This window comes from Pleurodeles waltl, chromosome 9 (genome assembly GCF_031143425.1).
Source record: "Pleurodeles waltl isolate 20211129_DDA chromosome 9, aPleWal1.hap1.20221129, whole genome shotgun sequence".
NCBI lineage: Eukaryota > Metazoa > Chordata > Amphibia > Caudata > Salamandridae > Pleurodeles > Pleurodeles waltl.
The window spans coordinates 341,533,804-341,558,710 of NC_090448.1; the positions used below are offsets into that span (position 1 = coordinate 341,533,804).

Consider the following 24,907-nt stretch of genomic DNA (forward strand, 5'->3'; position numbering starts at 1 on the left):
CAGATGCCACACAGAAGTCAAAAGCTTCACTCTAGTTCGAATGTGGCTCCAAGAGTGCGGCTTTTTGGGAACTCCAATGCACAAAAGTGTTGATGTTGTGTATTCTTGGCAGTGGAGAATAGATAAATCCAGGGATCTCCCCATTTCTGAAAGATGCCCTGTGCCACCTACCAGTGTTGCTGCCATTCGTAATCTGTTAGGCTTCGTCAGCTGAGTTCATCTGTCCTGGTGTTAAAGATATCGCCAGGTGGTTCATGACTAGAGAGATGCGCTGAATACTCAGACAGTTCCAGAGGCACAGGAACTCGTGGCACAGGACCAAGGATCCCACTCTTTTCTGCTTGTTGCAGGACCACATGGCAGTATTGTTGTCCGTGAGGACCTGGACCAGCCTACTTTGATGGATGATAATAAGGCCATCAACGCCAAGTGATTAACCCACAACTCCAAAAGACTGATGTGGAGGTGGGTCTCAGCCAGAAACCAGAGTCCGCTGATCTACACATCTCCCAGATGATATCCTCGTGCCTATCAGGTGGGTAGGGAGAGGGGTCTGCCGCCAGTCCAACTGCAGTCGAGCAGCCACCACAGCAGATCTTTTGTAGTCTCCTCCGATACCTGGATGGAATATGACATGTTCCCTAGGTGCTGAGCCTACTGAGACTTCCCATCTTATTGCGCGGTCCACAATAGGTACCTCATGTAATCCACCAGCAGGTTGCAGGAGGCCAAGAAATATCACCCCCCCCTCACTGAGACCCAGGACCGAGGCTCAAACATTGGAATCATAGCTCAAATGTCCTGGAATTGTAGAACTGAATGGAACACTTGAAACTGCACCGTATCCAGAATGGCTACAATGAACAAAGTCCTCAGCGAATGAGCCACATGTGACTTCGTATGTTGATTGAGAACCCCCAAGATGTTAAAAGGTTCATCGTCTTTTGGAGGCGGGCTATGACTGACTAAGGGACATTGTTTTCACAAGTCCTTGAGGTGGGGGTAACAGTGATATCCTAAACCACTAAAATCACATTTGGGAACACCCGAGGAGCACTGGTCACACCAAAGGGAAGCATGAAAAACATAAAATGCTTCTGAACCTCCCTGAAATTCAGGTAACAGCTGTAGGACTGCAAAATGGAATGTGAAATTAGGCGCCCTGCAGGTCTAGCGCTAACATCCAGTTTTCTGGATCCAGGACAAATAGAACTTGGGCCAATGTGAGCATTGTGAAATTGTCTTTGTTCAGGAAGAAATTCAGATGGTGAAGATCTAAAATAGGATAAAGGCCTCAGACCTACTTCAGCACCATGAAATGAAAGGAGTAACATTCAGTCCTTATTTCCAAAGCCAGGTTCCTCTCTATGGCTTCTCTGTCCAAACAAGCCTGAACCTCCTGCTGCAAACGGACAAATGGTCCTCCGACAACTGCTCTGTTTTATGTGGAATATGTGGCGAGTCGGAGACGAATAGTAGGGCATATCCTTGCTGGGATATCTGAAGCACCTATATATCCAATGTAATACTCTGACACCTTTGGATGTAATATCGTATCCTGCCTCCAACGGGATGGCCAAGTGCCACTGATGGCAAACTATATTGGTTTAGTGGTGGTAGCAGGAGGGGCCGAGAACTGAGTAGTGCATGGCACTTGAGGGTCGGGGTGTTGTTGGCCAGATTTCTGATCTCATTCCCGAAAGGGAAGGTCTGTTGCTGTGAAGGCGGGCCTTGAGGTAGTCCTTGAGACAAACCTCTTCGGAAGCCACAGTGGCACCAGCCCTTTGTCAGGGGACGTGTCCAGCCCACTGGCCTTTGTTAGGTCCATTAAGAAAGTGTCAACAACATATTGTGTTGAAAAAAACACTCCCCACAATCACCACCATCACCAAATGCAGGGTGGCTCTGATGGGAATCTGGCACAGAGTTGTTGGAGTACTGAAAGGCAGCCTCCAGGCAAAAGCATTGTTTTGTCTGAGTCGGGAAGAATGTGGGACTGGCGTGTAGGAACTGAACTCGAACATGGCTCCATTCAAGGTTGGGACAGATTCTGTTTGGATAGAACTATGGGCTCAACATCTTCCTCTACAATTAGAGGTCAACTTCAGAGATGGAGCTAAATCTGAAGTAGGTTCAGGAGGCATAGCCAGACCCGCCGGCGGTAATCTGGTTTGGGGCCTCTGCGAATCTGTGGGGGCCTAAAATGCACTAGAAGTAACCAGTAGGCTGCCAAAAATGTGAAGCATGGCATCCTTAAACGTCTCAATTTGTTGTGATGTCACTTACGGACCCAGACACTCAGAGTGCATCTGAATCAGCTGCGGAGTCATCCAGGAGGGTTATGAGGCAACTTCTCAGGAGTGTTGTGAGGCTAAGACCAGGCCCACTTAGGCATCTTGTGTTTTTTCTTCGATGTGGACCTATCTGAAGACTTTGTCCAGAGAACTGGAATGGAAAAGTCCTTGACTTCCACCTGGAGCAACATTTGTGTGTTTTCTGTCGATATTCGGCAACATACAGCTTGGATATTTGGGCTCAGATCGCTTTCAGATTCACCAGGGCACACTTCGCACATGACCTGGAGTCGTGGCCCAACTCTAGAGACTAGAAGAATAAGTTACTTACCTTCGGTAACGCTTTTTCCTGGTGGATACATTAACTACCTGTGGATTCCTCACCTAAAGAATTCTCCCCTCGCGCCAGCTTCGACGGAAATTTCTTCTAGCTCTGCACGTCGACTATGACGTCACAATTGCCAGACTCCACGCGATGCCGTATGACGTCATCTAGCCAATAAGAAGCCCTCATCGACGTGCAGACGTCAGTTATCACCATTTTTTACGTGCTTTAGAGGCGAACAGGTGAACATCGACTTTGACGAGAACATAATCACAACAAAAGAAGTGAAACACAACATTTATTACAATAAAATAATGAGAAACTAACAGCAATACTGGTCCATATGAAACCCAATATGGAAGTCAAATTCAATCATGGGTACTTGAATGATCAAAACCAGAGAAAGAAATACATATATACATGCTATAACTATATACATAAAGCAGACATTATATATATATATATATATATATATATATATGTATATACACACATATATATACACAAGACAAGGGCGCTCACCCACGGATTTCGTGGAACGACCAGTCAGGCAAAGGGGAGGCGGGTGGGACCGTGAGGAATCCACAGGTAGTTAATGTATCCACCAGAAAAAGCGTTACCGAAGGTAAGTAACTTATTCTTCTGATGGATACACCTACCTGTGGATTCCTCACCTAAAGAATAGAGTCCCAAAGCAGTACTACCTCCAGAGGTGGGTGCCTGAATGGTCAAACCAAGAAATCCTGCAGCACCGAGCGAGCAAAATGGCCATCCCTCCTAACCTCAGAATCCAAACAATAATGTTTGACAAAAGTATGGAGGGATGCCCAAGTTACCGCCTTGCAGATGTCAACCACAGGAACACCTCTAGCTAAAGCCAAAGAAGCAGCCTTAGCTCTGGTGGAAAAAGCACGAAGCCCCACAGATGGTTCTTTCTTAGCTAAGGAATAACAAAGCTTGATACAGAGAATGACCCACCTGGATAGCGTTCTCTTGTGGACTGCTCTGCCTTTCCTCTTCCCCACGTATCCAACGAAGAGCTGATCATCTTGCTTGAACTCCCTCGCCCTGCCGACAAAGAAGCTCAATGCTCTTCGTGGATCCAGTCGGTGGAGCCTCTCTTCCTCCTTGGATGGATGAGGCGGAGGATAAAAGGAAGAGAGAGTAATAGACTGCACCAAGTGAAAGGGTGTAACAACCTTCGGGAGGAAAGCCGCCTTGGTCCTTAACACCACTTTGTCTCTAAAGAAGGAAAGGTATGGAGACTCTACACTAAGAGCCTGAAGCTCACTGACTCTTCTGGCCGATGTTATGGCCACCAGAAATAGTCTTAAGAACCAGCAAACGCAAAGCACAAGAATGCATTGGTTCAAATGGCGATCCCATTAGGAATGTTAATACCAAGTTAAGGTCCCACTGTGGCATAACAAATGGTGTGGGTGGAAACTTTGTTAGTGAGCCCCTTTACGAACCTCAAAACAAGTGGAGATTTACACAAGGAAGGTTGATCTGGGAGGCACAGAAAAGCTAACAGTGCTGATAAATAGCCCTTAACTGTGGCAACTGCACAACCCTTCTGTGCCAAGGAAAGAGCAAATAATAATATATCAGACAAGTGAGCCCTTAAGGGATCAATCGGTTCTCTCCACACCAACGTACAAATTTAGCCCGCCGACTTAAATAGATCGATTTGGTGGAGTGTCGCCTGGCCGATAAAAAAACATCCACCACTTCTGGTGGGAGAGAAAAAGCACTCAGATTGCCCTGTTCAATCTCCAGGCATGAAGGTGCAGACTCTGGAGGTGGGGGTGTAGAATCTGCCCCTGCGACTGCAAGAGGAGGTCCACCCTGCAAGGGAGACAGAGCGGAGGGCACAGAGAGAGTTGGAGAAGGTCTGTGTACCACACCCTTCTTGGCCAATCTGGGGCTTTCAAGATGACCTGGGCCCGGTCTTGGCGGATCTTCCTCAGAACTCGAGGAATCAGGGGTATAGGCGGAAACGCGTAAAGCAACTGACCCTTCCAGGACATCTGAAACACATCCCCCAAAGCTCCTTGCACCGGATACTGGAGGCTGCAAAATAACGAGCACTGCGCGTTCTCCTGAGTAGCAAACAGATCTATCTGCGGATACCCCCACATCTGGAAGATGTAAAGAACCAGATCCGGATGAAGACGCCACTCGTGGTCGGCCGAGCTGCGTCGACTGAGAACATCCGCACATACATTCAGAACTCCGGCCAAATGATTTGCTACCAAGCAAATCTTGTGGTCCTGAAGCCAGGACCAGAATCGAAGAGCTTCTCTGCAAAGAAGGTACGACCCCACTCCTCCCTGCTTGTTTATATACCACATCGCAGTAGTGTTGTCTGTCAGGACCTGGACTGACTGACCACAAATGGAAGGGAGAAAGGCCTTGAGAGCCAGACGTACTGCCCGCAATTCCAACAGATTGATGTGAAACCTCTGTTCCACTGGAGACCAAAGGCCTTTGACCTCCAGGTCCCCCAGATGAGCTCCCCACCCTAGAGTGGAAGCATCAGATACAACTGTGGCCACCGGCGGAGGCAGCAAGAACGGCCTTCCTTGCCAAAGGTTGCCGATCGCAGCCCACCACTGAAGATCCACCGCAGTGTCTCTGGAGATCGTGATCGAATCCTCGAGATCCCCTAGGTGCTGAAACCACTGCCTGCGGACGCACCACTGAAGAGCCCTCATGTGCCAGCGTGCATGAGTGACCAGCAGTATGCAAGAAGCAAACAGACCGAGCAGACGAAGGACCTTGAGGACTGGAACTACCACTCCATTTCGAAACATCGGAATCAACGCCTGAATGTCCTGAACCCGCTGGGGCGGAGGAAAGGCCCGATTCAATGTTGTGTCCAGTACTGCCCCTATGAACAGGAGGTGTTGAGAGGGCTCCAGGTGAGATTTGGGCACATTGATTGAAAAACTCAGGTCGAACAACAACTGAGTTGTCGACTGTAGGTGACGCCGCACGAGCTCTGGAGTCTTGGCTTTGATCAACCAATCGTCCAGTTAGGGAAACACCGCTATCCCTCTTCTTCTGAGCTCTGCCGCTACCACAGCCATTACCTTTGTGAAAACTCGAGGTGCTGAAGTAAGACCAAACAGGAGGACCGCAAACTGATAATCCTGCAACCCCACCACAAACCGGAGATACTTCCTGTGCGATTTGAGGATCGTAGTATGTAAGTACGCATCCTGCAAAATGACAGACACCATCCAATCTCCTTCGTTCAACGCTAAAAGAACCTATGAAAGGGTCAGCATTTTGAACTTTTCCTGCCTGAGGAACCAATTCAAAATCCTCAAGTCCAGAATTGGTCTCAACCGACCATCCTTTTTGGGGATCAGGAAGTATCTTGAATAACAGCCCTGACCCCTCTCCTGCTCGGGAACCAACTCTACTGCGCCTTTTGACAATAGGGATAACACCTCCTGTTGCAGTAACAGAAGATGGTCTTCCGAAAAGAAGGATGGGCGGGGAGGGAAGGGAGGCGGGAACTCCCGAAAGGGAAGAGCGTACCCCTTCTTCACAATGTTGATGACCCAAGAGTCTGATGTTATAAACTCCCACATTGGAAGAAATTGGGCAAGTCTCCCCCCTACCGGAGACAAGTGAACAGGGAGTGGTGGAGGACTAAGGCTGCTTTCCCTGCTGCACCCCTCCCGAGGAAGAGGAAGAGGCAGAGTGCTGCTGGGTGGCTCCCCTTGTACGCACTCTGCCCCTGCCCCTGTAGGATCTGTAAGGCAGGGAGCTTGCAGATTGTTGTGGTGGCTGGAACCTGTCACGAAAGGAGGAGCCACGTCCAAAACCCCTAAACTTCCTATATGACCTAAAGGTAGAGGAAGTGGCTGCCTGAAGTCCTAACGACCTCGCTGTGGCTCTGCTCTCTTTGAAACGTTCAAGAGCAGAATCTGCCTTTGTCCCAAACAGTTTTTCCCCATCAAAAGGCAGATCCAGAAGAGTTGCTTGTACATCCAAAGAGAAGCCTGATGAGCGCAGCCAAGCCTGACGCCTCGACACTATGGATGTACCCATAGCCCTTGCCATGGAGTCCGAGGTGTCCAACCCAGACTGAATCACCTGGGTCGCCGCCGCCTGAGCGTCCGTTAGCAAATGCAACACCTCTTGTGGCAAGTTAGGGTGACCTTTCACTTCCTCCATAAGGGCATGAATATAACGTCCCAAAACGCAGGTTGCATTGGTCGACTTCAAGGCCATACTGCATGACGAAAAGGCCTTCTTTGCTGTGTGTTCCATTTTCTTAGATTCACTTTCCGCAGGGGTCCCAGGGAACGAACCAGGGGATGACCGGGAGGAGCTGGATGCCTGAACCACCAAACTCTCCGGAGAGGAAGTCCGGGTCACCTGGAGCCGCACGATAACGCCTTGCTATCGCCCTGTTGATAGCTGTAGAAGTCACAGGCTTTCTCCAAATGTCCTTGATGGGGTCCAGGAGAGCCTCATTGAAGGGCAAGAGAGGCTCCGCCACCACTGAAGCCGGATGCAGCGCTTCAGTCAAAAGGTTCCTTTTCACCTCAGCAGCCGGAAGAGGAAGATCTAAAAAGTCTGCAGCCTTCCTTATTACTGCATGAAAAGATGCAGCCTCTTCGAAGTGTCAATACCACTTGCAGTGTCCAGGCCCTGAAAATCACCTGAAGGCTCCAAGATCTCGCCTACCTCCAGATGTTGTCTGCTGTATTCCTCCTCCTCCAGGAGGCGTAAAGCTAGTCTTCTGGACCGGAGCCTGGATTCGAGTCCTGGCATCGATAAGGCGTTGGCAGACGCCGAAGATCTTCGCCGGCGCCGCTCTTCGGATCCATCCGACGCCGGACCCTCCGGTGCCACAGGCACCTTGACTGTGGACTGGATCCGTGGAGAATCCACCGGCGCCGGAGTAGCAGACGTTGTAGGCGTCACAGGTCTCCTGGGCGACGCCAAAGGCATCGGCGCCACAGCGGCTCCAGAAGGCAAAAATGGCACGAAGGGTGTCGGCTTGTAAGGAGCCTGAGCACACAAATTAAAAGCCAAAGGGCCTGACGGACCCGCATGCCCTTCACCAGGCGCCATGGTGGAAAAGATATTAAACATAGCATTAAAAAATGCAGCAGGATCCGTACCCGGTGCCGGGAAAGCTGGATATGCCTGCGGAGTCGGCGCTGGCATAGAAGTCGATGATGGCATCTCCTGCACCGGAGAAGCTGCCGGTTCTTCAAGAGGCTCGACTTCAAACACCGACAAAGGTGAAGTCGGAGAAGCCGGAGTCGTAGGCGGCAGAGGAGTGATGGTCGGGCTAATCTCCCATGTCGGACGGCGCCGAGCTGATGGAGATCTGGATCTGGACCTGGACCGACCTCTACTCGATCGGCACCAAGAGTCGTGACGACGCCGAGAGTCTCCATGGCGACGATGAGTCTTCGAAGATTTTGAAGAAGACTCTCTACGATGCCGCTTTTCCTTCCTCTTCTTGGAATGGGCTAGGAATAATTTAGCCTCTCTTTCTTTAAGCGCCTTAGGGTTCACGCACTGGCAGGACCCACATGACTCGACCTCATGGTCGGAGCTAAGGCACTATAAACAATGTTCATGGGGGTCAGTGACCGACATCCGACCCCCACACTGGTTACAAGGTTTAAAACCAGATTTTCTTGGCTCCGACATAGTAACAACACATGCGCAACTGTAGCTCCCTGTTAGCCTCGAAGAAAAAACGTTATTCGAAGGCACGGAAAAAAGGGAACTGACGTCTGCACGTCAACGAGGGCTTCTTATTGCCTAGATGACGTCATACTGCGTCGCGTGGAGTCTGGCAATTGTGACGTCATCGTCGACGTGCAGAGCTAGAAGGAATGTCAGTCGAAGCTGGCGCGAGGGGAGAATTCTTTAGGTGAGGAATCCACAGGTAGGTGTATCCATCAGATGTACACTATGTGGAGATGCTTCACAGATATTTGCTTGCAACAATAATTACAAGATTTGAAGCCTATGGCTTTAGGAGGTGACATTTCTCTTGATCCGAGTAGGAAGGCGCAGACAGGGGCTGGCGCAGACAGGGGCTGGCGTTAACACGCAGGGGTGGCTTATATGTGGCTCCGGTGTCACTTCTGGGGTAGGACGGAGTTGATGAGGAGTCGCAGAACACCACCAAAATCTCCAGATCCAGTCTGGCGCCTGATGGTATTCTGGTGAGGAATTTGCACTTAGTGTCCATCCGAATCATGTATCTGCCCTGTAGATTTTTTTTTCATCATGGTGTGAAAGTGTTTGTCATATTACATTCATTTAGGCCTCTATATCCTTCTATGAATGCTTCCACCCTTACCATATGTAGGGATTGTTTCTTAATTCTAGGCTTTCTAGACTGGATGTGACTAGTTGCAGATAAGGTAGTTTTAAAATGACCTATCATGAGCATGTTCTCTTTTATGACTAAACCTTTATCTAGTCTAGTGTGGTTAATTACAGCTGGTGGTAGGGTGCAATATTATTTAGACTATATTATACTTCTAACATTCAAGTGTATAACATATACCTACACCTTGCACTTATTCTGGTTTATACAGCAACATTGGATCCATACATCTTTTCAGATCAGACTGCTGATTAATGCAAATGGCATTGTCATTTTCAACCCACAGTACATTGGCTTTCCCACGGAATGAGTCTCTTATTGAAAAACAACACCTGTCCAATTTAATTTCCTATATAAGAAAGCAATCTCCTTTTTTATCTCATCAATCAGTTAGTTTATTTTCAACTAGATGCTCTTTTAGTGCTCATTCTGTCATAATGTGCACACTTTAGCATTGATGTATAAAAAAAAAAAAAAAACTTTGAACATGTGCTCTTGGCTTGTAACAATTTGCTTTTTTGCCCTGGTAGGGGCACAAACTGGCGTTAGTGATAATGGTGGACTACGTTAGACCATTTTTATTAGGTCGATGCAGGAGTGATCTTACTTAATCGCTTCACCATATTAAAAAAATAAGATACATTGTTCTTATTGAATGACTTGTAATTTTTTTGCATTTCCAGCATTCTCTGGGTTGGTTTGCTTTTATTCTAGGTGACTAGTCACAAACTGTTTCCCTCACATCATTATTCAAAGGTTTAGCCATTTATTGAGGAATGACAGAGAGATCTTCACTTCCACTTTCCCATTTAAATTAGATTTGGGACCTTGGTTTAGCTAATTAGATAATTCGTCCGTTTTACCTTTGCACATTCTGATGATTCACAAGTGCTGATTCTGCTTGATGGGCAGGTTTCCAGCTCTGGTTTGCATTTGCAGGACACACTTTTGTCCATCCAGCAATGGTTGAGCCATAATGGTTTAAAATTGAACTTCACTGAACAGAAGTTACTGTTCTTGATAAACTACACTGGGAAAATACTCTCTAACCTTCAACTATGTGTATCCCCCCCCCATGCCTGCACCCAATCTTAAACCCTTAGATGTGTTGACCTCAATGTATCTGTTTGCTTTTTGCAAATTGGGATGCAGAGGAAAATTCTTCCTCTACTCCCTAAATACAGTTAGGCCCTGGTGGTGCCTTCCTGAATAAACTCTGTTGTATGGTAGAATTATAGTCAAATTGGGTCTCTAGTTGACAAAGGTATGCACCCTGTCCAAGTAAGGACCACAATCTTAGTCAGAGCAAGTCACAACACAACCTAAATTATCCTGTGCTCACCCTCCGGTAGCTTGGCACACAGCAGACAAGCTTTACTTAGAAGGCAATGTGTTAAGAATTTGTGAAATAATTCCTACAGTAACACAGTGATAACACAACAAAAAAGACTCTACACACGGTTAGAAAATTAGATTATGATGTTATAAATTAAACAAGACCAAGATGACAAAAATCCAATAAGTAGATCTTGAGATACACAAATTTAAAGATTTAGGTGAAAATAGTGCATAGAAGTACAAAGCGCCAACTGTGGTTATCTGGTCCTGCTGAACTTGGACAAATTCCCAAGTTCAGGCTGACCGTGATGCAGAGCAGGCCAGCTACAGGATCCCACTTGAACCTGCTGAACACAATACCTTAAATCCTGGTGCACAGTTGCTTTGCGAGGCTTCGCGACGTTCGGCGTTGTTTGACAGAGAAGACGTGCTGCGAATCTTTGTGGGGCTTGGCGTCGCTTTGCGTTGATCCCAGGGAGCTGTGCGGCGACACTTTGCGGGGCTGGTGTCACTTTGCGTCGATCCTGGGGAGCTGAGCGCCGAGGCTTAGCATCACTGATCGTCGGTTCCAAAGGTCTGGCAGCTGAGCGGTGAGGCTTTGTGAGGCTTCACGCCGCCCGGCGTTGAGTCTGGCGAGGCTGGAAGCTGCACGGCGAGGCTTTGCATTGCTTCACAGCAGTTCTGATGAACACCACAGAAGGTAGAGCACTTTAGGCCCACTTTCACATCTATGGCTGTCTGGACGTAATGCACAAGTGGAGCTGTCATCCAGCATAGACCAGACGTGGACTGGAGACAGGCTGTAAGGCACAGACTTTCTAATAGCTCTAGTTTCACTCTGGCTCAACAAGGGACTTTGTTGAACTGACCTGTTCTCTCCGATGGCATCCTTCCGGTTCCTGGTTGTCTACAGGGTTTATAGATAACACTTCTGATACTGAACACATAAAAAACTCAATTAATTCTTGACTCAGCTCAATCAGACACTTACCCCTCGTACTAACTGAAGAACTGACCTATTCTTTGAGTGAAATGCTCATTAGAATGTCGGAACACTGCTGCATATTCCTCAGGTGTCTCCAGGAAATATTCTGTCCTGATGTGGATCCTTTTCTGATTCATTTGGCATTACGGGTCGTAAGATCGACAAATTTCAAATGTGGACAGTTTTTAATTGGAATGTGGATTGTGACAGTCGAGTAACAAGTGTCTCTAATAACATCGTACTATCCATTTCAGTCACATGTATATTAATGTAAATAGCACCAGGGGAACATTTTTTCACATTATCACCTTTGCACTGCACCATCACTGAACAGAAGCACCTTTTGTCGCAATAAAATAAGATGCATTAAATGTATAATTAATCCCTGATTGTAAGAAGGGTTCTTTAAGAAACTATTACCATGGAAGTTAAGGACTACACTTTCCCCTTGGGGACCGTTTGTGCCTTCAATGTACTTTCTAAAGGTGGCATTTCTAAAATAGTTAAATCCAACTTCACCAGTAAGCAGGATTTCTCACTACCATTCCAACCATACCAAACATGGCAATGCCACTCCTTTCAGATCAGAAATTAGCACTTAAAAGTAAATAAGGGAATTTCCAATGCTAACCTATGAGGGGAGCATCCCTCATAGTAGTGAAAAACAACTATTGGCTGTTTGCCAATACCAGGACAAGTAAAACTCAAACGTACATGTCCTACTTTTTAAATACACTGCACCCTGCCCTGTTAGTCACATAGGGCCTACCTTAGGGGTGACTTACACGTAATAAAAGTGGAGTTTCTGGCTTGGAAAAGTGGTTTTAAATGCCAAGTCGAAGTGAAAGCAACCTGCACACACGGGCCCTCCGAAGGCAGGCCTGAGATATGGTTAAGGGGCTACTTGTGTGGGTGGCAAAATCAGTGCTGCAGGCCCACTAGTAACATTTAATTTAGAGGTACAGGGCACATGTAGTGCACTTTACAAGTAAATTAATTATGCCAATTGGGTATGAGCCAATGTTACCATGTTTTAGGGAGAGAGCATATGCACTTTAGCACTAGTTGGCAGTGGTAAAGTGCCCAGAGTCCTAAAGCCAACAAAAACAAGGTCAGAAAACGAAGAGGAGGAAGGCAAAAAGTTTGCGGTGACCCTTCAGAGGCAGCCATTTTCCAACAGTCTTTTCATATTGGTCTTTGAGCATCTGCTCTGGCATCGCTACAGCCTATCTAGAATTTCACTGTGAGAACGGTCAAGGAGTTAAAAAACATTTGGCAGCGTGTCACTTGCTCGCAGACAGCTGCACCAGCAGAGATTAGTTCAAGCCCCTTCGATTTGTCCACAGAATAACATTCCTTTCAGATTTTTATTGTTAAGTGCTCTAATTTGTTGCATTCCCCACACCTCAAAAAGCTTTGCTGAGATGCAAGTGTCTCCTTGCTCACAAATTTCCAAAAACCTTCCACTGGAGGCTGGACAAACACAGGATTACTTGACTTTCAGGAAAGCACTAAAAACGCTCCTGTTTTTCTAAAGGAGCATCATTCATCTACAATCATCTATCACTTGGCATTTCATTGTGCTCCATCACGTGCCAAGAGTCCAACTTGAATAAGCCCAGCCATATCTCTCACTGTAACAAGCTTGAACCTTTTCTACCCCTTCTAATGCATTCCTATTTTTCCTCTCTTTTTGTAGGTTGCACTTTGAACTGATAAGTACTACTTCATTTTTATCTGACACCCTTAGCATGTCAAATGTTTAGTCTCTATGCTAAGCATTTCTTTTATCTTCTGGAATATTCAAATTAATATCTTCAAAATATATTTTATCAAAAGATATGCAGAAGATATTCTGTGTTTTTTTCAACACTTCCGGGTGTGCTCCAAATGGTGTCCAGAATCTGATATTCACTTTTTACTCATGTTTTGGCATTAAAAGCAAAGGCTGTTTGTATGCATTTTTAATAGTTCAAAATATGAACAAAATGTTCCCACTTGCTTCATTTTTTATGCTCTGAAAGGTGCCAAGCAAATAAAGCGGTGAGGCGTTTATATTTGTGTTTTTTAACAGGTACCCAATGTTTCATTTGGTTGGTTTGTACACCATGGTAGTAATTTGGAAGAAAGGCAATAAATACAGATGCAGTCCTTGATGTATACTTTTAAATACTGAACAACATCAGTAAAAAAAAAAAAAAGACAATCAATATTGAAAATTATGTGACACAAAATAGACAGCCCAAAATATGCAACTGATACGTATTGATCTCTGGCCCCCATTACAAGTGGCCTGGTATTTGATGCAATAATTATTGCATCAATTAATTCTAACACTGAAGTGATCGAAATGTATTTGCTGTTATAATTATCATCTATTAATTGTTATGCCCTTGAAATGGGATATAACATGTGGATACAGGTGTGGCATTTTGCTCCCTTTAAATTTCCGGCAGGTTTGGCCATTCGAAATTTAATGGAGATGCATTTTTATAGCTCCCGGTACACACCTGGTGTGATAGTTCAGATTCGTGCTATAACAGGACAGGGCATGTGTGTATGCTGATAAGTACTGTATCACTAGGATCCTCATTAACCCCTTCCCTAGCGCTCCCCCCAAGGGCTGACCTCCCCCCACCAGGGCAGGGCTGGAAGGGGAAACGCTTCCCCTTCCACCCCAACCCCCCCGACTCCTCCCAGTGACGTCTGATGACGTCAGCACGCGATTGCATGCTGACATCATCAGAGGTCACCTCCCATCGCGCTGGAAGCATGCTTCCAGCGTGATGCAGAAGAGATTCTCAGCATTTCTCTTCCGCTCGGGGGTAGAGGGCCAGCAGAGGCACAAAAGGAAAGGAAAGGCCTTTCCTTTCATGTCTCTGCAAGCATTCCTGCTGCCCGATTGCAATGCGATCGGGTAGCAGAAATGCCCACTAGACACCAGGGAATTTTTTCTTTTTTTTTATACTGACACATAAGGGGAGCGGTCCCTTGGGCAATGGCCGCTCCCCAGGGGGACAAATTATTTTTAGGCCATTCCCCCTCCCCCCCCCACTATATAATTAGGTCAAACTGCCCCCAGGGGGGCAGAAAACCCCTAGACACCAGGGCTAATTTTAATTTTATTTTTTACATGTGGGGTGCGACGCCTTAGGCAAGGGTTGTTCCCCGGGGGGCCAAATTATTTTTAGGCCATTTCTGCCCCCCTGGGGGCAGAAACCACTATATACCAGGGATTTATTTTTCTTTTTATACTTACGAATAAGGGTCACTCCCCAGTGGGGCAAAATATTTTTAGGCCTTTTCTGTCCCCCCTGGGGGCAGATCTGCCTATCATAATTAGGCCAAACCCCTAGAAACCAGGGATATTTTTTTGTTTATGTTTACTTTTGTTTTTTAATATGGGGAGTGACCCCTTAGGCAAGGGTCGCTCCCCTGGGAGTAAAATTATTTTAGGCCATTTCTGCTCCCCTTGGGGGCAGATCGGCCTATTTCTATTAGGCCAATCTGCACCCGGGGGCAGAAACCACTTAGGCACCAGGGATTGGTGTGTGAGTATCATTTTTACAAAGAGACTGAGGGGAATGTTGGGCGGTAGGAAATTTGTCCCGGTGCGGTGATACCAAACACAAATGTGGGTAAAATGTGATTTTGTTTGCTAAATGTGAGGTTTGCTGAAGATTCTGGGTAAGAAAACTTTTGGAGATCCACGTAAGTCACACCTCCCTGGAGTCCCTCAGGTGTCTAGTTTTCAGAAATGTCTGGGTTTGGTAGGTTTTCCTAGATGGCTGCTGAGCCCAGGACCAAAAATGCATCCCTGCCCCCACAAAAACAGGTAGTTTCGTATTTGATAATTTTGATGTGTCCATATAGTGTTTTGGGGCATTTTCTTTCGCGGGCACTAAGCTTACCCACACAAGTGAGGTACCATTTTATAGGGAGACTAGGGGGAGCGCTGGGTAGAAGGAAATTTGTGGCTCCTCTCTGATTCCAGAACTTTGTGTCACCGAAATGTGAGGAAAAAGTGGTTTTTTGGCCACATTTTGAGGTTTGCAAAGGATTCTGGGTAACAGAACCTGGTGAGAGCCCCACAAGTCACCCCATTTTGGATTCCCATAGGGGTCTAGTTTTAAAAAATACGCAGGTTTGGTAGGTTTCCCTAGGTGCCGGCTGAGATAGAGGCCAAAATCCATAGCTAGGCACTTTGCAAAAAAAACAAAACAGCTCTGTTTTCTTTGGGAAAACGTGATGTGTCCACGTGGTGTTTTGGGGCATTTCCTGTCGCGGGCGCTGGGCCTAACCACACAACTGAGGTACCATTTTTATCGGGAGACTTGGGGAACGCTGGGTATAAGGAAATTTGTGGCTCCTCTCAGAGTCTAGATCTTTCTGTCACCGAAATGTGAGGAAAATATTTTTTTCGCCACATTTTGAGGTTTGCAAAGGATTCTGGGAAACGGTACCTGGTGAGAGCCCCACAAGTCACCCCATCTTAGATTCCCCTATGCGCAGGTTTGGTAGGTTTCCCTATGTGCCGGCTGAGGTAGAGGCCAAAATCTACAGCTAGGCACTTTGCAGAAAAACACGTCAGATTTCAATGTAAAAATGTGATGTGTCCATGTTGCGTTTCCTGTTGCGAGCATTAGGCCTACCCACGCAAGTGAGGTACCATTTGTATCGGGAGACTTGGGGGAACACAGAATAGTTTAGTTTAGCTTAGAGAATTTATAGAGCGCATGGCTACCCAAAGGCCTCCCAGCGCTAAGAAGGAAAGTAACTGCATCAAATACAAGAAAAAAGATGACTAGGGAAAAAAGTTAAGTCAGATAGAGGACAGTTTTCAATTTTTTCCTAAAAGACTTGGGCTTGGGGTGCCAAAATCACCATCTTACCAGCTTTCAGGAAGAGGCAAACTTGAATCAGAAAACCCAATTTTTCAACAATATTTTCGCATTTTACTGGGACATACCCCATTTGTACTATTTTTTGGGTGCTTTCAGCCTTCTTCTAGTTAGTGACAGAAATGGGTGTGAAACCAGTGCTAGATCCCATTCAAAACTCTGAATTCAGCAAGATTAATTTGTGTAGATCCTACAAGGGTTTCCTACAGAAAATAACAGCTGAAATAAAAAAATATTGAAATTTAGGTAAAAAACAGCAATTTTTCCGAAGGATTTTTATTTTTATTAAGGGTGATATCCGAAGAAATACTGACAGATGCATTAAGTGGTGGTGTCTATATTTTGAATGATTTTCCCTTCTAGGGCGGGTGGTAAACTCATTAGATATATCAAGTACTTAATATAGTGTTACAATGGCATTCCTTGGTAAATAAATGGATGAAAGGCCACTATTCAGCCATTTGATTCAAAAGCAGAACTCAGTTAATGTATGATCCTGTGTTAATTAAATGGATAGAGGAAACGCGACATGGGTGTTTGGTATATTAAAACAGTTTTTATGCATGTACTGTGTGCAATATGGATGACTCATTATTGATAAGTTTGATTTTATCTTATTTTGTCATATATTGTTAAACACTAGTAATGGTTGAATGAGGGTCAAAAGTATGGTGGGAAAAGCGATATGGAAGACTGTTACATTGAAACAGTTTGTTTTTATGAATGCACTGAGAGTAATACACAGAACTCAAATTAGGGATAAGTTTCATTTTGTTGTATATCATGGAGACACGGTTGTTAAATGAAGTGCGGTTAGTTGCCATAAAGTCTGTTGTTTATTTGTGCTTTTTTGAACCACTATGACCTTCACTCTAGGTAAACAAGCAAATCTTACCACTGGTCATGTGATCAAGACCTGCATAGGTCGAAACACATTTTTTGCTCTCTCTTATTGTTTGCCACAAAGAAGCATTAGATAAGTCTGCTGAACCGAGTTACTAGGAGTGGCCCTTTCTTCTTCCTGTGACTTACGGGAGATAGTTGCTGTGATACAGATATATATCTTTATTCCGCCTCAGTGCTTCAGAACCGGGCCCGATACCCGTGGGGAGTGGAGCATAAGCCGGAGGAGCACACCGTCACAATATCCACCTGTTCAAATGACAAATAGGAACACTCACTCAGGCTGCAAGTGAAGAAACGTTTCTTCACCTGCAGCCTGAGTGAGCATTCTTATTTGACATTTGAATATATATATAATTCTTTTTTCAGACAGCTACCAGATAGTTGGTCTTGATTTTTCTACATCTTCTGCCAGACAATTAAGTTACAGTTTCCCCTCAAGGTTCCTCCCTAAGCCCATTCCATTCAACGTGTACAGAAAGCATTTAGTAAAGTTGGTTCAATCTTTTGGTCTTAAAATAGTATACGCAGACAGCACAAAACAAATTCTCTCCTTGGAAACAATTGCAATCTTTTCTCGGATAAACCTCAGGCATCTCTCACAGCGGTGGTTTTCTGGATGCAACAAAGCTGCTTCAAGGTGAACAGAGGAAATACTGAGATTCTCCTATTAGGATCATTCAAATCTGTTTGGTTCTCTTCATGGTGGTCTAATGATCTAGGTGCTAACTCCAGTTCAAACATCTAGGTATCAAATTTGATTCAGACATGCCTTTAAAACCCAAACTGTGTCTATCATCACTAGATGATTCACTCTGCTCACTGCTTTAATGAAAATACTGGCCATTAAGGCCCTCATTCTGACCTTGGCGGGCGGCGGAGGCCGCCCGCCAAAGTACCGCCGTCAGATTACCGTTCCGCTGTCGAAAGACCGCGGCGGTAATTCTGACTTTCCCGCTGGGCTGGCGGGCGGTCGCCTTCAGACCGCCCGCCAGCCCAGCGGGAAAGAGGCTTCCACGATGAAGCCGGCTCGGAATCGAGCCGGCGGAGTGGAAGCTGTGCGACGGGTGCAGTTGCACCCGTCGCGTATTTCACTGTCTGCGCAGCAGACAGTGAAATACATGTAGGGGCCCTCTTACGGGGGCCCCTGCAATGCCCATGCCAGTGGCATGGGCACTGCAGGGGCCCCCAGGGGCCCCGCGACCCCCCCTACCGCCATCCGGATCCCGGCGGTCGGACCGCCGGGATCTGGATGGCGGTAGGGGGGGTCGGAATCCCCGCGGCGGTGCAGCAAGCTGCGCCGCCGTGGAGGATTCAATGGGGCGGCGGTACACTGGCGGGAGCCCGCCAGTGGTGCCGGTCCGACCGCGGCTTTACCGCCGCGGTCGGAATCCCCATTGGAGCACCGCCGGCCTGTCGGCGGTGCTCCTGCGGTCCTCCGCCCTGGCGGTCAAAGACCGCCAGGGTCAGAATGAGGGCCTAAGTCTCCTTTCAGTTTCAAATCTGTGATCCATGTCTTGATCACCTCCAGGTTGGACGATGGGAATTCCCTTTATTTTGGGACTCCTTAGGTATCTCAGACTCCGCAGAACGCTGCTGCCAGAACTTATTTGAACATACCACAACCCTATTATATTGTCATCAATGGCTGTCCAGCCACAAAAGAATAATTTTCAAAGCATTAGTACTTACTTTTCCTGCCTTTTCTAACAATGGCCCAAAATAGCTCCAAAGTGTGATTTGTTTATATGCTATCATAAGACATCTTAAATCCTACAATGCCAGACTCCTGATTACCCCTCCGGTTAAGCGTTGTAGGCTCAGGTTACTCCTTGTCACTTGTAGTGGCAAAGCATTGGAAAGCTCTACCTCAACAACTGCATCAGGTAACCCCAGAATCCTCCTTTAGAAAACATCTGAAAACACTGCTGTTTCATTCCAACTAACTCTGCCATCTGTGCCTTAGCCAGAATTTCTCGGCACCAGGACACCCTAGGTTTGGTCAGCTGTAGCGCTCTACAAATTAGCATTCATTTATTCATTCATACCAAGGGGCTAAGAGTTGTTTCAAGTGCTATGTGTTTTTCGAAAGCTGAAAATAGTAAGACCTTCAGAAATGCCCCATTCACCCATGGTCTAGCCTTCCCTACTGCAGTCAAACAACTTGTCTACCTTACATTCTTAGCACCATGCCACCACCCCACTCAGCAAATGTCCCCCAAAACCATCAAAGTAACTACCCATCACAAACCTCAAAGCCCACAACAAACCATCCACCCACCATGTATTCGCCACACCCTCAGACACATAGTCTATAGATACGCCGCACATTTCTAAAACTATATAAGCATCATATGTCTACATTGACAAACCATATATTTCACTTCTACCGCTGCCAAGCAAACTCATAGTAAACCCACTTGAAAGGCATTACCTTGAACTTTCCAGGGTACAGTGCTTTTGCAAGAGCGAAGAACGGTTCTGGATTTTGCTGAAGGCAAAGAAAGACAAATTAATGAGACAATGTCCTCTCAGTCTTCACACAAGTGAACAAGCAGTTAATGCATTCACTTTTCCCAGGAGGATCCCTCTTTTACTTTAGCAACACAAATATATGGTTGGTTGAAAAGAGGCTCCTTCTATTCTTTAACTACATAAAATGTCCTGGCATTGGATCAGCATTCTAAGTGATTTCCCCAACGACAACGTCTTCCACATTTACCTATGTTGAATTTAAAATATACTTACTGGTTTGAGCGGTAAACCTACTACTACACCTGACAGCCTCTCTTTCAATATCTTTCTTGTCCTAAGTGTAGCCCAAGCCCTCCATTAACTCCTTCCTTTATTCTGATCTACCATTACTATCCCTTTCTCCAAGCTATTTTCCCATGAACTGAACTGCTTACTAAACAGTGATTACCTTAAAGTAGCTAATTTCGAAAATAGCTTCTGGATAAGGTAGGTTGTACTTCTGTAAGTTGCTGTAGAGCCCAGAACCAGGAGAGCGGAAATCAGGAATACCTGCAGCTGATACACAAAAAATACAGTTTAGCCTGTTTATAAGTTCTGGAGAAGCACTGGTAAAACAACCCAATAAAAGAGTGTGACCTTAAATAAAACAGGCATGCAAATCCATCCATCAAGCTAACCCCAACTCTGTAAAGGGTTCATGCTGCCTCAATTGTCAATGCTGTACTTACAAGTGGATATTCCAGCGCCGACCATGCATACCACGTTCTTACCTATGGGACATGAGGATGAGACATGTTGAAAGTGGACCAGGACAACTCAAAAGCATTTAAGGTTATATGAGATTCATGATAAAAACAGAGATATTAGGGAGAGAGAAAAGTAATTCCATGTTATTTTTTAGGCAAATCCTCCTTACATTATTCACAATGCAAAGAGAGAGAGAGCAATTATACTCCTGATGTAGGAGTCCTACATGACTTTTCTTCAGACTGCTGGTGGCTTTGACCCCACCTCAAACCTTCCCTTTTTAATGAGGTTTTTGAGAGATTTCTCACCATTCAACTGGATCGACCCTAGAGCTCAACACATTACGCAGCTCAAGTTTATAGACCTCAATGAAACAAAGACTACAGTATCATGAATGGCACTTTACTTAGTCTTATACAGGCAAAGCTTTCTGGTTCCTGTCAAATAGTACTTAGCTGGATTGTTTCTGCACTTGAATCCACTGAAAACCAAGGCTCTCTATTTCGGAGGACATAGTGCACAACAACAATTATCTTTGTTGTTGAAGGGGATCTATGCTTAAAACACCCAGCTGCCTCACTCCCACAACCTTTACCACAGTGCTAAGAATCAATTAATCCTCACTCCTCTTCCTTGACACAGTTCGGTCAACATCATTTGCTACTCAAATTCTCTCTGTAGGTTTCCCAGCATAATGGGAGAGCACCAAGAGAGATGTAATCTATGCGCTCGATTCCTGTCCAGCAAGCCTTGGATTACTACCCATTTGTTCTCTCATGGGCTGAAATACCATTCTATGGCACCTAATTGAAAAGGCAATTTGTTGTAAATATTTAATTGAAAACATTTGATTCATGTGTACAATTCAAGGAAATAAAACTGGCTGAAACTCAGATTATGTTCAGAGGTGGATTCAAAGTTAAGGGTCAGAGCAGAAGAGGTCTTGGCTTAAGGTTATGCTTTAGGAGTAGGGTCAAAATCATGATCGTCAAGCAAGAGTCAAGGTCTGTGTTAAGCTGAGGGTTCGGGCAAATTTAAAGTAAAGGCTAGGGTCAAGGTTTGAGAAATGCTTAGAATGAGAGTTAGGGAGGACTACTGTAAAATGCATGGCAAATGGTTATATTGAAGATTACAGAGTGTTAGGTAAAGTTTCAGGAATAGGCTGGAAAAAGATAAGGGTGCAACTTTAGTCAGGGTCAGGCTGAAGAATAGAGGTTAGATTTCCTACTCCACTATACCTACTTTTTCCCCAACCTTCTCTGTCACATCCTACCACTGTCCTCAACTGCTTGTAATGTATGTCTTTTTCTGACCGTCAGTGTCCTTCTCCAATAAGATCTCTGCTGACTCCCTTTCACTGAAAGCCAGTGGAGATATTTCAGTTTTTTGGAGAATCAGTGGTGTTTTGTGGAATTAGGAGGTTTTTTTTAGGTTTGTGGAGTTCGTCGCTTCCAAAAGGGTAATACATTAATGTTCTGTGGGTGAGGTTAATTTCTGTATTAGTCCTCTGAATTTTTAACTTTAAAGCAAGTGTTTTGTATTTCTTATAGACTTAGGCATAATGGCTTGAGAAAGTAGTGGAGGTGATGCTTGCATCTTGAAAGAGAAAGGGATCCAGAGACTAACCCAATAGCTTATTCAGCGACAAGCATTCCTATTCCTGACTTTGATACCCAATGAGTAGAGTGGTCAAGGAGTGAAGGTTTCCTCTACAGATGATAAGGGTTTGGAATTCAGGGATTGTGTAACACAAATAAATAATGCTAAATAAAGGATGTCTTCCAGTAAGAGATTTATATTTTAAAATGTACATGTCTTTATTTTCAACTGCAAAATGTACCACTGTAAAATGTGAGGGCAAACACAACACAGAGTCCTACAACTTTTGGGGCTGAGATACGATTCCAGACATATTTGTATCATGTACGAGGAAAGCCGCTACAAATCTGGTCATGTTCGTTTTAATGAATAATACAAATCTATGGCATTCTTCAGATCAGTACGAACAGTATGTGTTGTACCAGAGAGAATAAAATAAAAAGTGCATTTTGAGGTTGATTATTTTCACAATGTATGTTGTTGCAAGGAAGTACAACTCAGTGGGTTTGAGAACAGGCAGTTGAACAGTGGCCAAATCAAAACAAGTCATGAAGTCCAAGAACTCACAAACCTAATACTGAGCTGGTACTTCCAATAAATCAAGAAGTGATGGTCAAAAACACTGGGGTCAAAGTTAAAGTTCCAGTGTCCAGTCACTTGAATCTTTGGGTGTCCCAAGGCTGTTTGGAGGAGTCAGAAAAACAATTCCAGGAGAGACCACGTACAGCTCCAAATGGTCTCTATCAAGGGATATACTGATGCTGGGAATGGACCTAGCATTCATAGTAGATTGGAAAAGGGTACCAAATTTTAGAAGGTCATATCTATTGAAACGCTTATTTCTGTGTAAATTCTCTGGATGATAGGATCACACATGGGGCCTATGGTATCCTCTGAACTTACCAATTTCCATTAGAAACTGGAATTGAGGGTTAGGGTCCAACTTCACAGTTAAATTGCATTTGTTTAGGAATTTTAGAGGTAAAAGTCGTCTATGTCTGGCTCAGGTGGTAACAGAGGTGATAAGGGTTACCACAAAGTAAGTCTTTGCTGGGCAAGTCAAGGATCAATGGGCGCTCCCTACAACATCAGTGCTTGAATGCCACCTTCATGTCCTCAACCGTCTGAATATGCAGATGTCCAGCTATTCTATTAATGTTACAGAGGATGCAAAATGCTTGAGGCTACAGGGCATTTCATTTGGTTTAGTTGTCCTCCATGCAGAAGTTCAGGAAGAAGGGATGAAGATTGTACTGAGAAACTAAAGGTCTCAGAAGTGCTGGCTTCAGTGGCTGCTCCAACGACACACAAAAAAGGATTGGCTGTCACTCAGTGCAAGGAACCATTATTTTGTGAGACGTGCAGTGATGCGTACCATTCATAAAGTATATTGTCTCCCAGCCATCAGATATAACGACAATCATTCTAAGAGAGGAAGTGAGGCATTTAAGTTATTTTTGACTACAAAAATGTAATAAGAGGCCCAAAAGTACAAATAAAAAGCATGTAACAATTTCCCTGGAGCCATGTAAATGTAAATTAGTTCTCTTCCACAATGGGTGAGTGTACCATATGAGTGAACCTTACATTTAGAAGAATTTAGCACTCTGCAATGGGAGTATCAAAATCACAGTGGGATGACACTCAGGCCCTTATTACGAGTCTGGCGGTCCCGCCAGACTCGCGGTGGTGGTCGGACCACTGCCAAAGCAGTGGTCCGGCCTTCACATTATGACCGTGGCAGAGCCGCCATGGTCCGACCCCCACAACTGCCAGGTTGCTGCTGGTCAACAGCCTGGCAGTGCCGGCAGTCTTCATCCGCCAGGGCAGTGCTAAAAGCCCAGCCCAGCGGGAAAGTCTTAATAGGGCCAGCAGGCGGTTTGCTGCCCACCAAACTCAAAATGAGGCCCTCAATGTCTTTAAACTTGAGGAAATTGGGCAGAACAAAGGAGTCCAACAGGCACAAAAAGGAGGCAGGATTTGACATCCGACTAAGCGAAGAACTAGTGTCTTCCATGCGTTGTACACAAGAGGGGGACCAAGCCACAGTATTCTTATAATGGACAGAGACACCAATAGTGAATAGTAAATATGATAACTGACAGAGAGTGACCATTTATTTGAGTCACTCATTAAAAGAGGAACTCAACTACATCTTTTATGGTGGACACTGAGAAAAAGGGACAAAATAAACCATTCTACATTTTTTTTAAATGATAACAACCACTCTCTTGTTTAGATGCAAGAACAGGTGCCTCTCACATTATTTAATGAAACTGTCTAGAATTCCTGACAGTAACGTGATTCTACAATGTTCACAGTAATTAATGAGAATATTCACGACATTTATATGAAACAGCTCGGACACTCAAAAAAGTAGGAAAACACTGCAGAGCATTAAAACATGCCTCAATTGAACCCATACACGCTACACCTCATGCGTACCATCCATTTTCCACTTGGTTAATATCCCTTCTGCACTAATAACACAATCTCTTATCCTCATCCATCATGTCAAGATACAAATACCTACATTTCTCATTTAGCATGAATTTGGCAACTCCCTCCAGAGTCAACTCGTCCAGGACTTTCTCTGGCTTTTCACTCCCAAGACCAAGAGTCCGCGACAGCAAATTTCGCAGGAAATCCACTGAAATGTAATATATGAACCGTTATGGGTGAACATTACAGCTGAGGATTAACGGAAAATAATCTTACACCTAGAATCCTCCTTCCACACTCCAAAACCACTGATAATCTACTTTGCACTTTTTGATTCCAAACAGCAAACTGGCAATATTTGACCTAAACAGAGCAGGACTCTGATGCCTAATCAATGGCCACATTGAGAAATCCAACCCACATTTCTACAGAAATGTACCTGGACACCTATATTTTCTTTCCCACACACCTGAAATGTTGTGGCTAAATGGCACACTGCCCTCAATAAATGTGCCAAAT

The 24,907-nt window shown here is 45.1% G+C and overlaps 1 protein-coding gene across 1 annotated transcript in view; it reads right to left on the reverse strand.

Annotated features, from left to right (window-relative positions):
* The window catches only part of SIRT2 (sirtuin 2), a 176,042-nt gene that overhangs the window by 119,535 nt on the left and 31,600 nt on the right, over positions 1-24,907 (reverse strand). The window contains exons 4-7 of the mRNA XM_069206900.1: positions 24,480-24,596; positions 20,329-20,370; positions 20,049-20,155; positions 19,560-19,616 (exon numbers count right to left, since the gene is read on the reverse strand). Coding sequence (XP_069063001.1) covers positions 19,560-19,616; positions 20,049-20,155; positions 20,329-20,370; positions 24,480-24,596 — 323 coding nt within the window. The remainder of the gene's footprint in view (positions 1-19,559; positions 19,617-20,048; positions 20,156-20,328; positions 20,371-24,479; positions 24,597-24,907) is intronic.